General features: G+C 45.0%; 9 protein-coding genes across 9 annotated transcripts; 2 read left to right on the forward strand and 7 right to left on the reverse strand.

Annotated features, from left to right (window-relative positions):
- Window positions 1–524: 524 nt before the first annotated feature.
- On the reverse strand, window positions 525–3,514 carry OGAPHI_000879 (uncharacterized protein; the record flags this gene model as incomplete). The annotated part of the gene is made up of 4 exons (XM_046209022.1): window positions 525–1,235; window positions 1,353–1,745; window positions 1,815–2,086; window positions 2,182–3,514. 4 exons carry the CDS (start codon window positions 3,512–3,514, stop codon window positions 525–527), a joined length of 2,709 nt encoding a protein of 902 aa, XP_046063789.1.
- OGAPHI_000880 (uncharacterized protein) lies at window positions 1,443–2,147 on the forward strand (the record flags this gene model as incomplete). The annotated part of the gene is made up of 1 exon (XM_046209023.1): window positions 1,443–2,147. One exon carries the CDS (start codon window positions 1,443–1,445, stop codon window positions 2,145–2,147), a length of 705 nt encoding a protein of 234 aa, XP_046063790.1.
- Window positions 3,515–3,822: 308 nt separating the features above from the next.
- Window positions 3,823–5,016, reverse strand: OGAPHI_000881 (uncharacterized protein; the record flags this gene model as incomplete). The annotated part of the gene is made up of 1 exon (XM_046209024.1): window positions 3,823–5,016. One exon carries the CDS (start codon window positions 5,014–5,016, stop codon window positions 3,823–3,825), a length of 1,194 nt encoding a protein of 397 aa, XP_046063791.1.
- A 152-nt stretch (window positions 5,017–5,168) lies between these two features.
- OGAPHI_000882 (uncharacterized protein) lies at window positions 5,169–6,257 on the forward strand (the record flags this gene model as incomplete). The annotated part of the gene is made up of 1 exon (XM_046209025.1): window positions 5,169–6,257. One exon carries the CDS (start codon window positions 5,169–5,171, stop codon window positions 6,255–6,257), a length of 1,089 nt encoding a protein of 362 aa, XP_046063792.1.
- A 21-nt stretch (window positions 6,258–6,278) lies between these two features.
- Window positions 6,279–7,454, reverse strand: OGAPHI_000883 (uncharacterized protein; the record flags this gene model as incomplete). Its single annotated transcript, XM_046209026.1, has 1 exon — window positions 6,279–7,454. The coding sequence occupies one exon, from the start codon at window positions 7,452–7,454 to the stop codon at window positions 6,279–6,281; it is 1,176 nt and encodes a 391-aa protein (XP_046063793.1).
- A 223-nt stretch (window positions 7,455–7,677) lies between these two features.
- Window positions 7,678–9,405, reverse strand: OGAPHI_000884 (uncharacterized protein; the record flags this gene model as incomplete). The annotated part of the gene is made up of 1 exon (XM_046209027.1): window positions 7,678–9,405. The coding sequence occupies one exon, from the start codon at window positions 9,403–9,405 to the stop codon at window positions 7,678–7,680; it is 1,728 nt and encodes a 575-aa protein (XP_046063794.1).
- Window positions 9,406–10,086: 681 nt separating this feature from the next.
- OGAPHI_000885 (uncharacterized protein) lies at window positions 10,087–11,382 on the reverse strand (the record flags this gene model as incomplete). The annotated part of the gene is made up of 1 exon (XM_046209028.1): window positions 10,087–11,382. The coding sequence occupies one exon, from the start codon at window positions 11,380–11,382 to the stop codon at window positions 10,087–10,089; it is 1,296 nt and encodes a 431-aa protein (XP_046063795.1).
- A 404-nt stretch (window positions 11,383–11,786) lies between these two features.
- OGAPHI_000886 (uncharacterized protein) lies at window positions 11,787–13,340 on the reverse strand (the record flags this gene model as incomplete). The annotated part of the gene is made up of 1 exon (XM_046209029.1): window positions 11,787–13,340. The coding sequence occupies one exon, from the start codon at window positions 13,338–13,340 to the stop codon at window positions 11,787–11,789; it is 1,554 nt and encodes a 517-aa protein (XP_046063796.1).
- Window positions 13,341–14,028: 688 nt separating this feature from the next.
- Window positions 14,029–15,321, reverse strand: OGAPHI_000887 (uncharacterized protein; the record flags this gene model as incomplete). The annotated part of the gene is made up of 1 exon (XM_046209030.1): window positions 14,029–15,321. The coding sequence occupies one exon, from the start codon at window positions 15,319–15,321 to the stop codon at window positions 14,029–14,031; it is 1,293 nt and encodes a 430-aa protein (XP_046063797.1).
- Window positions 15,322–16,702: the final 1,381 nt, after the last annotated feature.

A 16,702-nucleotide genomic window follows, 5' to 3' on the forward strand; every position in this document is an offset into this window, starting at 1 on the left:
CTACTCCCCCCATCTTTTATTTTCCCATCTTTTTAATTTCACTGCTCTACTTTTTCCTCTCCCTCCCTTCTCTGTTTACGCGTCCTTTCCCCTTTCGGATGGTCGTGCGCACACCACTTCGGGTTCGCTTCAGTACACCCCTGCACCGCCTCCCCCCCTCACCTGCTACCTACTCACTACTGCCCACCTTCTATTAGTATCACTCGCTCGCGGGCTAGCCCGCATCGCATCAATGTTCCTTCTATGTAGGCTTCTCTATTCTCTACTCTGCATCACTTTCACCACCGCTTATCACCACTGAGTATTCCCTCCCATCTCCCTCCCATCTCCCTCCCACCACTCACTCGTATTCTTGCCGCGCAGCGGGAAGCGGATACCTCCCCACCTCAGCAAGGATCTGCCCGCCCCGGCGCAGCTTCCCCAGCGCAGCCTCCCCGCACCACTGCGGTGCCAGCCCCGCCAGCGCCCGCTCGATCTCCCTCACCTCCCCGTCGCTCACAAGCCACGTCTGTCCCCCTGTCTCGCTAACCAGCAGCTGCACAACCGCAGCCGCAACCTCCGTCGCCGTGTTCACCGGCCCCCCGCCTTGTCGCCAGATCTCCCGCAGCGGGCCCATCATGTACGTCTCCGTGTACGACGGCGCAACGCAGTTCACCACAAACCCACCCTCCGCCTGGTGCGCCTGCAGCCCGCGCAGAATGCCCACCACCCCGTGCTTCGCAACCTTGTACGTCAGCTGCCCCAGCCCGCCAAAGTACCCCGACGTCGACGCAACAAGCACGATCGACTTCACCCGGCTCGCTAGGCTCGCTCGGCTCGCCCTCTCGCCACGCTTCTTGAAGTAGAACAGCGCAAGCTTCACCGCGTTCAGCACGCCCTTCTGGTTGATGTCCAGCGCCGCGTACGACGGCGGCTGTAGCTCGCCGTCCACCACCTCCTCCGCGAGAAAGTCCTTCGTCTCCATGATCCCCGCCGCCGGCACCACCATGTCGATCGAGCCAAACCGCCTCCACGCGCTCTCGAACGCGCCGCGCAGCCCGGCCCACGACGTCACGTCCGCCTTTTGGTACAGCACCCGCGTGGTCGCCAGCTCGCGCACCAGGCTGCCCGACTCCTCCTCGCTCAGGTCCACAAAGCACACGTTCGCGCCCTTGCTCACCAGCAGCCTCACGACCTCCCGCCCAATGCCGTTGGCCCCGCCAGTCACCACCGCCGTGCGCCCTCTCACCAGCTCGCTATCTATATTCTCCACAACAACCGAGGTCATTTAGTGCAATGTGCGCGTTGTCGAGTTGTCGACTTTTCGTCGCACTTTTCGTCGGCCAGCTATGGCTCCTCTTTAGTAATATTACCTCGCGCTCGCGCAATCGCTCCGAGATTGCCCGATGCGCAGTCCCCATATTTATCTTCAGATACCTCCTCGCCGTGCACACAGACGCTTGATGACGACAAACCAACAACTGCCCCAGCTGCTCGCACAGCTGCAGCGCATCGCCGAGCCGCTCGACACCGCTGCCCGCAACCCGTGGTACCTGCTCGTGGCCATCTGCTTCACCGTCCAGCGCAAACTCGACCTCCTCGTCGACCTCGTCGCCTTCCTGCTCAGCCGCGCGCAGGACCACAGCGCCAAAGTCGACCTCCTCGCCTCCGTGCGCGAGGCCATCTTCACCACAGGCGTCCTCTACGGGAACCCGCTGATGATCAACGCGCTTTTGCACCTCAGGAACAGCGTCGACCCGCACCTCCTAAGCGACACCCCGCTCAGAGACCCCACCGTCCCCGTCACCGAGCTCCACCACCGCGGGTACACCTACTTCCAGTCCATCTACGGCGACGAAACAGACCAGACCCTGCGCCTGCTGGCCAGCGTCCACCCCGACTACCCCTACTCCGCGCTCGCCCTGATCTTCGGACCCATCTTCCACTTCCACGGGATCCTCACCCAGACCGAAACCTCCTACTGCATCTGCGCCGCGCTGATCGCCAACAACCTCCCGGTGCAGTCGCTCTGGCACATGAAGGGCGCGCTCAGGCTCGGGGCCTCGCGAGAACAGGTCCTCGCCGTGCGCCAGGTGGTCATCCTGGCCTCGGGCGTCGACGAGTCAGACGTGCCTCTCCCGCCGGCACGCAGCCCAGATCTAGCCTAAAGTGTATTACGTTACTCCCTCTTGCCTAACTTACGAATAACAACCCACGCAGTTGGAACTGAGATTGCCCATAATCCAAAGTTGATTCCCGTTGATGCGATCAAAGGAGCTTTAGTTGAAGCAATTCCAGCCGCGACTGCACCTCCTGCGGCTTCCACACCTCTCACAATTGAAGTGTATCTCACATGTTCTGTGTCGTCCGTGGTCATGTACCCAATCATCCAATAACAGTAGTTGTAAACCATTGAGAAATTGAGCTGCCAGAAAATATAGAGAGCCCATCCTCTGCCAAATCCAGAATCATTCCAGTCCAACGCTGGGGGGTCTTTCCAATAATCATACTGCACAACAGTTCCCCAAATCCAGCATCCACCAATAATTGACATCATGAATATGTACGCGATTTTTGCTCTTTGATTCACGCTGAAACGCTTCCAGTCAAGAAACACACCAAACAGCAAATTTCCAAGGATCTGAACCAATGCTGAAACAAGAGACGCAAGTGCTCTTGCACGCACTGTAAAATACAGCGTCAAGTATGATCCAATGTAGGAGAGCTCGTATGTTGCATAGAAAAACAAAGGTAAGACTAGTATGATTTCCTTCGACTTGAATAGGTGATATAGATCAACGAGTTCCTTTTTTGTCGACGTTTTCTGGTGCTCTTTAATAGTAGCACCATCCTGTCTTCTAACTTTGTGAGGTGGGGATAAGAAACCGGCAACAAAGGGTGATAGGGATTGCAAAATGACAAACACTAAGAATGTTCGCCAATCCAGTTTTCCACGAGTGACTCCGTGAGCATTGAAGGCTAAGTTGATTGCACCTCCAATGATAGAGCCACTATTTCTGAAAGCCAGCCAGTATGCAAGATACCTTCCTCTTTTGTGTTCCTCGGGATAGCCAATAATGATGGCACCTTCCGAAGCCCAGAACAGTCCAGCGCTGAGTCCGCAAGCTGCTGCACCAAGGTAAACAAACCATTCAGTTCCATAACGGTTGTTGCAGTACATTGCAGCAGCATAAAGTGGATAACCAGTGGTCCCAAGAATGAATGTGTACTTCAAACCAATGAGATTTGAGACTGTAGATCCTCCAATACAAACGAGAAACATCAAAGTGTTTAAGATTGCATTGGCTCTCATCGTCAAGTACGGAGTGAACATCCCCGCAGCTCCAGTAGACTGCATTGCATTGTAAAGGCCAGGGGCCAACAGCGCAACGAATCCAACAACGGTGGCCTGAAAAAATGTTGATCTAAACCATGACACTGAAGATATAGCCGGAATCTTCTCACTATCGGTTGGTGTAGCAACGGTAATCTCGTTCAGAGAAGCTTCTTTGTCATTATTATCAAAAGAAGCCATTTTGAAAAAAAACTTTAGTCGGGATCTCCCCCATTAAATATCTCCGATGCATGATCAATCCGAAGCTTTAGCGACTGTGCTGCATCGAGGAGATGTGCTTTGCATTATCTCACTTAGCACGTGAATTTTCTCCATATTTTAGTGTATTTGCTTATATATGCATTTAATACATAATCCAGCCACGAGCCGCACGCATGCGCGCTTCTCGATTTCCTCACAAAAAAGATAAAAAGATTTTTTTATCAAGGGCAGTGCATGGCAAGGGTCCCGTTACAGGAACGCCCATATTTTTTTCAAATACATCATAGTTAAACATCTGTGACCAAAGCTTCCCAACTGGAGGGCCTGTATGGTTTTCTTTGAAATGATTCATGCTCCCAAAAGCTAGCTAAGATTTTCCTATCACCAATAGTGTAAGGGTTCCTACCATGATAAACAGCAAAATTATCCAAGAATAAGATGTCCCCATCTTTGAATCTGTGAGTGTACTCAAGTTTGACCGACTGCTCAAGTAGGAAATCCAAATACTTCTCGGGAATTGGTTCTCCATTTCCGTATGTGAGTGGTGGCAACTTAGGGTTATCTCCTTTCTGTTTTGAGTTGTAGTAGCCAGAGTAATAAGTTGGCAAGCTACTAAAAATGAGAGGCAGTCCTGTAATCGGGTGAAGATTAACAATGCTAGTTCTTTGATGGACAATCAAGTCATTATTCTCATCAAATTCGATGTCCTTGCTGACTCTTTCATGAGCAATTTTAGTAGCTTTTGTCTTCATAGACTCTAGATCACCTTTGTCTTTCTCATCTTGGGTAATATATTTACCAAAAGCTCCCTCATCAGTCCAAGATATTTGAAATTTGGAATCCGGTGAGATTCTGTAGCTAAATTTCTGATAAACATGATTCCCTTGTTTTTCGTACAAGTCTTTGATAAACTCAGGATATTTTGAGTTCACCGCATCAAATAGCTCAGTTGCGTGCGTCGTTGTTGATTCTCCGCCACTTAACTTTGAAGCTTGTTGAGCAAAAAACGTAAGTATGTGGGGATATTCCAGATATCTTGAGAACTCTTGGTGGGAGTGCAGCTTGTTAACATTTTTGCCAAGAGCGTCGTCATTTCCAACCGAGCTTACAGATTCCTTTATCTTTTCCCTCGTAGCTAAAAGTCCGACTTGATCAAATTCTTGATACTTCTGTGCTTGAAATAAATGATTCACAATCTGGGAGTACGTTTCAGGGTTTGTCGAAGCAAGTCCCTGAATAATAACTAACCCATGGTTGGTGACGAGCCTCAAAAGCTCTCCAGACTCGCCCAAATAACTGAAGAAGTCATTAATCGCCACGAAAGACTTCTCTCCATCACCTTCAACCAGTAAATCAAATGCTATTGGATACTCTTTACCTCGGACGAGGCGGCTATTTGCCAATGGTTTCTTAACTAGTTTCACAGATATGTTTTGGTAAATACCAGAAATTTCTTGTGGGTCTATACCGGTCAGAGACATTTTAGTGTTAGGAAAAGTGCGAAACCTGTTTTTCGCCGTTTCTCAAAAGTCCGCTCTTTTCTTCCCACAGACCTCGTCCGAATTACTCGACAAGCGGGATTTATGCATGCCACAGTTTTTATTTAAGTTCCTGAGCTCCGTCTTTTTTTTTTATGAGTGATCAACAGAGAAGATTTGTTCTCCGTTGGGGAGTGGTCGGCCTCGGAGCATTTTCAGCCAAATGGATAAACGATGTGTTTTCTAATTATCAAAGAGATGCGATAAATGGAGCAGCAGTCACCCATGAGCTCAAAGCAATTGTTTCTAGCACTTCTCTCTCGAAAGCCAAAAAGTTTCTGGACTTGATCGACACGAGCATTGCTGGGACACCAAAACTTTATGATTCATATGATGAGTTTTTACATGATGATGAAATTGATATTGTCTATATAGCAGCGCCAAATAGCTTTCATTATCCTTTGGCTCAAGCAGCTCTTCAGGCCGGAAAACATATTCTGGTTGAGAAGACTTTCACGATTAATCATGAACAAGCATATGAGTTGCAAAAGCTTGCTGCAGATAGGCAACTATTTGTTCTACATGGTGTCTGGACTAGGTTCTTGCCAACTACTAAATATATCGAAAAATTGGTCTTGGAGAATGGCGTGATAGGACAGGTCACTCGAGTTCAAGCGGATTTGAGTCACGATTGCCCATTCGTTGCTGAGAATCGACTATTCAATCCTGAACTTGGTGGAGGAGTGTTATTTGATAATATCATATACTCTTTCACCTGGGTTGATCTTCTCCTCCTTTCTCAGTCGAAAAGTGCTCCCAGAATCAACAGCTGGTCAATTCTATCCAAGATCGTACCAAATATTGATATTTCGTCCTCCATAACACTTGTGTTTGATGATCTAGAAGCCACCGGTACTGCTACTGGCTCGTTCCTTCAAGAGTCTCCTAAATATAGTGTCTTGATAGAGGGAAAAAGGGGGTCCATCTCGATAGATCGAGCATCTCGACCAACAAAAGCTGTTATAACTAGAGCTGATTCATCTGAAGACTCAATAGTTGAACTGCCCTTGATTGACGGATTGGGTTACTACTACGAGGCAAATGCAGCTGCTGTTTCGATTAGGGACAAACTACTTGAACCAGCTGAATATTCTTTTGCTCAAACTATCAGGACCCTCGAGATATTTGATCAGGTGAAAACTAAAAACGGAATCACTTATCCGACTTCTATTGAAAGAATTTGAATGCGATGACTTGTTTTCTTATTATAAAATCTCGTAGCCTTTGAAACTTACCTCGCTGTACAGTTTTGAGTTTTTGTCCAAGTAAGGCTTTTCAGCCTGAGCAATGACTCTAGTACCGTGTCGAGTCTTCGGGAAATAGTCAAAAATACCAGTGTGAAAGTGGGAACGATTATCCCATATGGCGATGTCATTCTGTTGCCATTGCACTCTGCACTGGTAATGTAAACTTCTTCTAACATGGTCAAAAAGGTACTCAAGAATTGAGTCACTAAGTCGTTTTTCTAATCCAACAATTCTTGTAGTAAAGTTTTCGGCCACATAGAGAGATTTGAGTCCGGTCACAGGGTTTGTTCTCACAAGTGGGTGTACTGTTGCAATTGGAGGTCTTCTTGTTTTGTTTCCAGTTGCCTCTGCCAGTGCCGCTTGACCAAATCCACTGCTTTCTGCAGACAGAGTCTCCAGGAACTCTCTGAACTTCGGATCCAAAGACTCGTAAATGAGGTACCCATTGGCAAACAGAGTATCCCCTCCCAGCACATCACCACTTTCAGATCTAGGTAGCACGTCAAATCTTAAAGTCGTAATTCCAGCACTATTCAGCTCGTAGGGAACATCAGAATGCCAAACTTGTGAGTTCAAGCCATTAGTAGATGTCTCGTCCTTGTAGACAGGGTGGACCCATGGAAGATCAGGGATGATTCCACTTTGGTGATGAATATGGGGCTCGCCAAAATATGAGGTAAACTTGATTTGCTTACGGATATCAAGATCATCTTGGGCCCTGACTATGACAACCCCTCTTTCAGCCGCGAGTCTTGCAAGTTCGTCCTTCTGGTCATCGGTCAGCTCCGTGAGCTTAATACCCACTAGTTCCGTTCCGCAGTAAGGTGTTAGGTGCCTAACACTATCAGCAGCTTCAAAAAGTGACTTTTTTTCGGGATCTGAGAGTACTCCACGATCAACGATATCCGTCTGCTCCTGGTATGGCTCCATCTCCCATTGTGTGTAGTTAGGATACTGGACTCCTTGCTCGCGAGCATATAGGTAGGGAGACACATTATCCGGGGTCCGGTAACCTGGAAATAGGTTTTTCAAACCATCAGGGATTGCAAAGTCAAAAGATGATCTTCTCTGAGGACGTAGTTTGAGTCTTGCAGTGCTGGATTCCGTTTGAAGTTCTTGTGTGACAGTACTCATGTTTAATCGATAAGAATTGATAAACGGAGATTCGAGTCGGAGAATTATATACTTCTTCATGGCTATGTGCATTGGGAACATGTCGTAATCCCGACACATGATCACGAATCTCAGAAGACACTACCAAATTAAACCACTCAAAAGTGGTTGCAATCAAGCGGGAAATTTGAAAAGGCACGTGACCTGAGATATCTGGGAAATTTCCTAAAAAGAAGCAATACAATTAATGTTCAAATAAATAATCCAACCGCTTGTTACCATCATTTCGGTGGGCAGAAAGATACTCCTCTTTCTCAAGTTTTGACAATTCGTTCCATTTGGACCTTTTGTAATTGTTTCTGGAAATATAGTATAACTTCGTGAGGACAAATAGAACAGTATTGAGGCAGCAAATACCAATGATGACCCTGTTACCACGGCGGTATTTTGGCGAATCGTCACTTCTGTATATATAACTTCCTGCAATTCCGGCCAACTGAATACCGATATTTGACATAGGGGCAGAAATGGCTCTCGTTCTGACCGAATATGACACTCGAGAACACCATGAAACAATAATTGCTTGTGCAGATGGATTTCCAATTGCAAAAAACATGATTGCATATTGTGCCCAGTGACTCAACGTATCAACGTGCACATACTCAACAATGACAACAATCAAGATCCAGATCTGCTGCAACGAACAAACAAGTGATCTTTCATCAAGAACCTCAGATAAGAGAGTGATCAAAACAATCATGATACTGGTCATCACCTCAATTGGAATGTTCAAATATATGATCGAGTCCCTTCCAAATCCGAGGGCTTTCAGGTTAATATTCAAATAAGCCTTGATTGGATTTTGTGGAATCTCGAACATGAACGACACAATCATAAGAGGCCATAGATCAAAGTCCGCAAGACTTTTCAGAAATTGTTTGAATGTGATTGCCTCTCTGTTATGCATGTCAGACTTAGAGGGGTCATCTCGAAGCAATCTGTTGGTTATAATTTTCTCTTCTGACTCGGTGAAGATTCCATTAGGGTTTAATTTCGTTTTCGTTTGGGTTGGACCAGGAACCATAAAGAAAAAGGATCCAATTCCGAATGCCAACGTGATCAGACCATCAAACAAGAAAAGCCACCTCCAGCCTTCTTTTCCGTGAAGGTCAACTTTCAAGAAAGCGATAGCAAGAAGGTTACTGATAATCCCAGAGAGAGCATCAGTGAGCCAAAATAGAGACAAACGAAATCCCATTTGTTCTCTTGTGTAAAAGTAAGACAAATATTGCACGGCATCTGCAATAAATCCACCCTGTGCAATACCCAGTAGGAATCTGGTGGCCAAGTAAGATTTCGTTCCTGATATAAAAAATTGGAATAAGGCTATCAAACTCCAGACAGAAACTTGAATGGGAATCCACCAATCTGGGCCAAACCGTTTTCCAATGAGCTGGGAGGGAATTTCAGAAATAATGAAACCAACCGAACGAAGACTGTTTCCATTGTTGTAGTCATCTGTACTCAATCCAATATCCTTCAATAATCCACCTGCGACTGCAGAGCTCAGATTTCCTCTGTCAAGGTTGAGGGCAAAAAATAGAGCGCACACCATAGTAAGAATACGGAAATCAATCTTCCTGGTCAGTTTTCGCTCCTCATCAAATGTCCATCTAAAGGATGGATCGAACGCACGATAGTTCTCGTATGTTTTTGGAGGATAATACTGTTTCACCACCTCAAAATCGGGATCCTCAAAGCAGGATCTTCTCGTTGCAATCAAATGACCATCCTCCCTCTTTTTGAAAATCCTTTTAATGTTTCCTAGCTTAGAGAGGAGCGAGTCATCAAATGCAGGAGGTTCTGCAAGGTCTTCGATGTCGTGAGGGTGATATTCAGGGTAAGTCTGATCGGAGTCAGACACCGTAATTTCCTGAACACCAACGTCTTTATGTTGTTCCTTCGAAGCCATAAGCGATAATTGATAACGATCCAGCGATCTCCGACCTCCTTATAAAGCGTCGGGAATTGATAATAAGTTCTCCGTCAGGAGAGCCACCGTTTTGTGCGCCATGATTTGTGTATTTTTTTTTATTTTCCTGCTTTTTAAGAAGGTAGCCACACAAAAAAGGGGCTTTTCTGCGTCGAGGTTCTCCGGCTGCAGGTAAAATACAATCAGCCAAGAGAATATTCGTGCATATTGCCGAGGCGGAAAAGACCCTCAAGTGCTGGGGAGTAGAAGTGTGACTCGACCATTGAAAAGTTTTCGGGCTCCTTGTCCGGGTGCACCACCTCAAATCACCTATGGCTGCTAATGAGGCTGAAAAGTTTAGTCCCCGAGACTATTACAGCCTAGGTGTCTGCATATCCTAACAATAGGTTATCAGTAGACTGGGACAATGCATCGAGAGCTCGGCCGGAAGCGAACTCAGGAGCTGTACTCTCATAGAACCTAAATTTTCATGAATCGTTTTAGGCTTTCCGCATCATTGAGTTTGAGAAGTCTTCTAATGTTATCTTCGTATTGGATGCTTACTGTATCTCGCGAGCTTCCTCTCATTCAACAAGTTCTCTTTTCAGAAAACTCGATCTAAAACTGATATCGCTAATTAAAACTTTTAGTGCTATATGTGTGGCTATTGAAATAGCGCCATCAATGCCTTTTGTTGACGCTGAGTCGAAATGATACAACTAGCAACGATGCCATGGCTAATGCCGTGCCGGTGTAAATAATCACGCTTCTGTAATTAGATGGTCTCTCGGCCGAAGTTCCCACGAGAAGACCTGCAATTGGGGACCCAAGTGCGTTTCCAACCCCACGAGAGAAATATAGTAGCCCCGAAACGGAATGGTATAACGAGATTCCAAATGTTTCAACTAGAGTGGCAGGTAAAAGAGAAATTATCGGGCCTGAAGTCACACCATACAGAACAACGAAAGTAGTGAATGTTTCTCGTTGCGGAACAAGCCAGAGGGCAAACACCACCACCGTGCTCGACAGACAACAAATTGCGAGCATATTGACTCGTCCAACATGATCTGCTGCACGACCTACCGCAATTTTTGCAACTGCGTTTATCGCATTATTGATACCAATGAAAGTCGCTCCTTGGTTCTCAGTAAAACCTAAAGTTATACCGTAGGACGACATATACGTTAGGGGAATCAAGTATGCAAGCGACTGAAAGCCTGCTGCTAGTATTTGAAGAAGGAACTTTCTCGATCTAATGACTGACATGTTCAGCACGAGAGAGTCTGAATGTGCAACATAATCTGGATGAGGAGTCACAAATTGACTGCATGTCCCAACCACAATCAGTGATATAAGACCAAGAGTCCTCAAAGTCCATCGCCAGCCAATAGCAGTCAGCAAATACCTTGTGAGAAATGCAAATGAAAGAGCACCGAATCCGGTACCAGAAAAGATTATCCCGTTTGCGGTGCCTCTCCATCTCTTGAAATATTGGGGACCGTAAATGACAGGAGGTAGATAGCACGTTGATGAGCCGATTCCAAACATGACTCCCTGTGTCAGACTAAATTGCCAGACTTGAGTGCAGCTTCCTGCGAGAATCATCCCCAATGCTAACATCAAAGTACCACAGCTCATGCTCAGTCTTGTAGAGTAGTGATTCCTTATGAAGTTTTGAAATATGCCCCCACAATATGTCAAAGAGGTGGCCAAGGTTCCAATCATAGCGACTTGGGACTGTTTCTGGCCATAGAGTGGACCTTTTGGGGAAAGGTAAAACTCCTGGAAAACACCGTAACTAAACCCAATTCCAAAGACTATAAAGTTTGCAAAGAATCCCGAAACAAGGATTGCGACAGCTGGCCATGTGATTTCATCTATCAAGTCATCGGACGCCGCGACTTCATTGGCTGCAGTTCCGATCTGCTCAAAATCGCTCTGGCTGGTAGCATTATTTTGCTGCCGGGAAGTCTCCATGTTAGACATCAATTCTGATCAAATGTAAACTCTTCAACTGGGTTCAGACACATGTAAATCTTTTTGGGGATATATCTACCGGGTGTTAGAGATTGATATGAACCCGATAGAATCATACTATTACGTAATCTCGATAAAGACTCTTATCGCCAACGAGGTGGTCAGAATGATCCATGATTGATCTAACCTGGAAACCAAGAGATTTACTATACTCACCCTATATTGCAGTTCTTCCTCCGAAGAAGGACCAAATGCATATTGTATCTTGCCAAATAATTCTTCCAGATTCTTATTGATAAGGAACGCGCACAACATGTGACTGACTCACAAAAGTGACCATCTGATTCCAAGACCGACGAACATCAATATCAAAAGACTGCAATCTACGTGCTTACTAATCGTGATCACTTTTTGATGTTGTTCGGAGTAAAACTTGGCGACGTATCCGAACTTGGATCATTCGCTGGCTGTTCTTCGACAATGCCGTCATCAGATTCAATCTTCGGAGTTGCAGGCTCCTTCTCATTATCTTGTGTTGATCCACTTCCTCTCATCTTGGTGAAGAGAGTGTTTGCAGCAAACATCACAAACACTGCCGCATAGCATGCATACACTAGATAGAAACATTTGCCAACATTTTCTTTGAGCATTGACTTGTTGGTGCCAACGATCGAAGCAGTAACAGCACTTCCAAGAGCAACTCCAATTTGTCCAAATGTTTGGAAAATCCCACTGGCATTGGCCTGTAAATGAAGCGGGACTTGTGTAATGATAGTTGCAAACACTATTTGATAGTAGATGTTAACAACCCACCCTAGGATGAACAAACTGACAAGCTCATACCTCCAATATTGACCCGCTTGAAATTTAGATGACCACGCAGTCATTCCAATACAGATGATAGCTGAAGCCATAATGAGATACCTATCCTCAACTTTCTGAACATACACCGGTCTCCAGATGATGGTTCCAAAAACAAAAGCTGCAACTATTGGTAGGACCCTCAATGCTGCAATCAATGGGGAATCGTGATCATACTCTTCATGAAACTGAATGAGTCCCAGCTGAAGCACAGTATATGCGCAGTAGTGAAACAGACTTCCACAACATGAAAGTACATAAAGCCGAACTTTGTTCAACTCGAGGGGAAATAAAACGGCTAATTTAGACCTCCAATCGTCCGAGTCGGGGTGCTTTTTCTGGTACTGACTGATGTATGCAATCTCATATAGTGCAACGCCGAATACAATCGCAGCTCCCACTGGGATTGTGACGTACACTTTTGCTGAATTCCAGTTGGCTCCTGCCTCCGTGAACCCAACAATAATCAAAAGCATTCCAACAACCAGAAAGAAAGCACCACCGTAATCAAGATTCTTTATCTTGACAGACTGATGAGGCTCAACAGGTATGATAAGGAACCAAAGAGCAACAAAACACACCGTACTTACCGCAAAGTTAAAATAGAAAAACGCTCTGTAACCAATTTTGGTGACAGAAAACGCACCACCAAGAACAATGCCAAATCCACCTGACGAAGTCAAGACCAGCATGAGTAGTCTGATCGCAAGAAGAAGTTGGTCGCCTTGAAAATACGAGGCTGTCAATCCCATACCGGTCGGAATGAGAGCTGCTGCAGAAACTCCTTGGATTGCCCTGAAAATAATAAGGGGTATAGCTTTGGGCACAAGGGCGTTGATCAATGCAGTAATGCTCATCAAAACAAGTCCTGCAAGGAAAACCTTGTGAAGCCCCAAGATATCCCCTAGTTTACCGAGCAAGATTATAAAAGAGCCGAGGGTCACCGCGTAAGCGGAAATGACCCAGGAGACTGTCACATAATCCTCGTGTAACTTTTCTTCCAGGCTCTCGGTAATAGTAAACCCAGCGCTCAAACACAGATTATCTAGGGTTAATCCAATCAAAATGAAAAAATAAGCAAATTGTTTCCGATTCATTGTTGGCGAGCAAAAGGTTATTTTCTTTGGTATTTATAGTGAGGAAAATATACCCTATGCGGAGATAAGACTATTCTCCGGAGGACATTCCTCACGTTCTTCAGATTTGAATTTTGGTTTCAGCCGCACGCTGGAAGCAGGGCAGCATTTTTGAAAATAATCTCGGAACTTAATGGGAAGCTAGCTATTCCTTGCTCCTTTTGCAAGTGACTGGTTTGAAATGCTGACTGGAGACCATAGGGTACCGACTTGTTTGTTGTCAGTTAATGTTTTTGTGGTCTTCTGAGATTTTGACGAGAAACAAATTTGCTTGCTGCGTATTACTAATATTACTTGATGCCAAGCCCTTAAGTACTTTCTGAGCCTTTTGAAGGAACAATAAGACAGCTTGAGGTTTGAGCGTCACCTCAATCCAAAATCTTTCTTTGAAGTAGCTTTGTAAACGTCAATCTGAAAGGGAAAGAAAGGTAGCTCCAGAAAAAGTAGTGTTAGTACCCTATTGTGTTCCATTTCTACACCCATAATGATTTCGAGTTGTCAACACAAGTAAAACTTTTGTTATGAGAGGTTCACAATGGGATGATCCATATCATTCCAGCTGCTTCTCATCCAGGCGGTTACGTCATTTTGTCATAAGCTCCACTATACTTTCATGTCCGTACGTAGCTAGGAAACCATCTTGGCATTACTAAAAAAAGTCTCTCTCATCTAATGATAGTCCAAGATCCTCGCGCTGAGATTTTGACTCCGGATCAAAGTAAGGTATTTCTGCCAGAGATGTCACTCTCGTACCATGACGAGATTCGTTGCCCTCGTGATCCCAAGCAGCAGAGTGTTGAGAGACTCTGTTATCCCAGATAGCCGATGTTCCATACCCAGGCTTTGAGGATGGAGTCCACTTGAACCGAGCTTGGATGTCTGCATTTTTCTCGTAGACCTCAAACAAATAGTTTAAGATCAAGTCGGATTCAACGGAAGAAACACCAAGTATCCGCTTGGTCATCGTTCTGTTCACGTACAAAAATTTCCAACCGGTAGCAGGATGGGTTCTGACCAAAGGATGGACCCTCTCAATTCTCTTTGGGCCAGAAAATGGGTTTTTTCTGTCCAGGTAGCCGTGAGCAGAAACATACACAGCTTTCTTTCCGTCCAAAAACTTTTTGAAAGATTCCGAAAGCTTGTCGTACGCAGCGTATCCAGAGGCCCAGGAAGTGTCGCCTCCAACGTTTGGAATGGCATCCAAATGTAAATGGGTAATCCCGGATGGCCGCTTTTCGTGAACTAGATCAGTGTGCCAAACTTGTGGACCTCTGACCGTGTGCTTGGTGGCATCCCAGTTTCCTAAAGCATTGTTTTTGAACGTCAAGTTCAATCCATACGACTTCCGGTAATAATCCACCCAAATAACAGAGACACCGGGAACTCCGTTCACTTGTGAAGTTTGTGGATGTCTTTCTGCCCGTCCCCAGTAGTCTCCTAGTTCAAGCTGCTTCTGTGGAGACAGCTTCTGGTCCCTAAAAAAGACAACAACTCTTTCTGCAACCAGAAGTGCCAATTCGTCCTTTTGCTTGTCATTCAGATCCTCCAGTTGCAACCCGACGATTTCTGTTCCGACATGTTTTGTCAAATTGATGACCTCCTTTGCTGCACCAAAAAGGGCTTTCTTTTCGGGATCCGCATTCTTACCTCTTTCAATGTACTCGTAGTCGTCGTCGCGGATTGCTGTGGCCTCGTCAAGGAAAACTGGCACAAGTGATTTATCGGGTCTAGAAGGATATCCCTTAGAAATATCAATTCCGGACTCGACAAGTCTTTGTCTTGTGCTCTCTGGTAGAATATCCAGACCAATAGGATCAGGCCCGTAATTCACGTTTTCAGTCTGGCCGAATCCGACTGATAATTTGTCAGACGATCTGATCAGGTTTTCAACCTCTTTATCGACAGGAATTGCTTCCAGCTTAAGTGTTGCAGTATTAGACATGCTTCTCTGGAAATGAAGACATCATGGCCCTTTTATAGCCCGAGATAAGATTGTGGCAATCCAAGACCGTTCAGACCTTTGTGGCGAACCACAAAGCCACATTTCTTACCCCTGTTTTTTATCTATCTTGAAATCAATGAAAATGCTTACCTTCTTCAAAACTAAGTCGTGTCGAGTCAATACTTATCCAAAGGACGGGCTTTTAGGGATTCTTATTTCAGATTCAGATCGTCCACCAAGTCGTCTTCATTGAAATTAACAGCAATTGCATTTTATCGAACTCAGATCTATCAATTACACCTGACCCTGAAGAATTGCATGATCAGCGGTGTATTAGTAATCCAGAAGCTGGGGTAGTTTATCCATAAATGAAATAGTAACACCAAGAAATGAATTTATTGGATAAGCAGATTTTTAAAGGCTTGATAAGCTCTCGTGTCAATAAAGATCATTTTTCAAACGTCTCAAGCCGCGTCAATCACGTTAGCGTGACTCGCGCTAAAGTCAACAACAATTGGTTAGTTGAGTAACTTTCATGGGTTACAGTTGCCTTAATGCAGGTATTAATTGAAATAATAAGGTGTGCAACCACTACTATCTGGGGAGCATGAAGAATTTCTTGAACAGATAAGCGAGAAGTCTTTATCCCCAAACGGAAATTTTATTTTCGAGCGATATTAAATCCACAGATGGGGTAATGTAAAGCTTGGAGCTAAAGTCTTTAATTGAAGTACATATATCCAACTGGTTCAATTACAAGCAACAGCAAACCGGTATATCTACTGATTGATTTGGAGCCAATACAGGGCTTAAAATGATACTGCAAAAGCCCACTTTCTAACTCTCATAAAGTAGCCCAACTTAGCAATATCATGTACAGTAAACTGATCATCAGGTATGTTTCCTCATATACACCGAAGTCTTGGCCTAAAAAGATAAGGAGCTATATTGACAAGAATTATCAAATTTCTATCCAGAGAAGGCAAAGTTGTGCTACTGTGGCTATTCGAACCACGGGCTACCATTTTCCTTCATATATGTGTTGGTTTTCGACTGTCAGCAAGCATCCTATTAGGTTACGATCTCGTGAGAAAAAATACACTCCGTCATACTAATCTGCAAATCTGAGACCACTTTCTTTGGACAACATACTTCCGCTTGATCCTAGGAGAACGGAGAATAATGTGTGCAAAAACAGAGAAAAATAGATATCACAGTCATAAATTGAGTAAGCTTATTATTACAATTGACGGAGATTTGTTTGCACAATAATTTTTATGCATAATCGCGATAACATAGCTCGAGAACTCGAAAAAGATATTCAACCAAACTGATATAAACCGATGATATTTCGATCGAATAAACCCATAACTAGCAACTC

Source organism: Ogataea philodendri (assembly GCF_020536065.1).
Source record: "Ogataea philodendri strain CBS6075 chromosome Unknown scaffold4, whole genome shotgun sequence".
Taxonomy (NCBI): domain Eukaryota; kingdom Fungi; phylum Ascomycota; class Pichiomycetes; order Pichiales; family Pichiaceae; genus Ogataea; species Ogataea philodendri.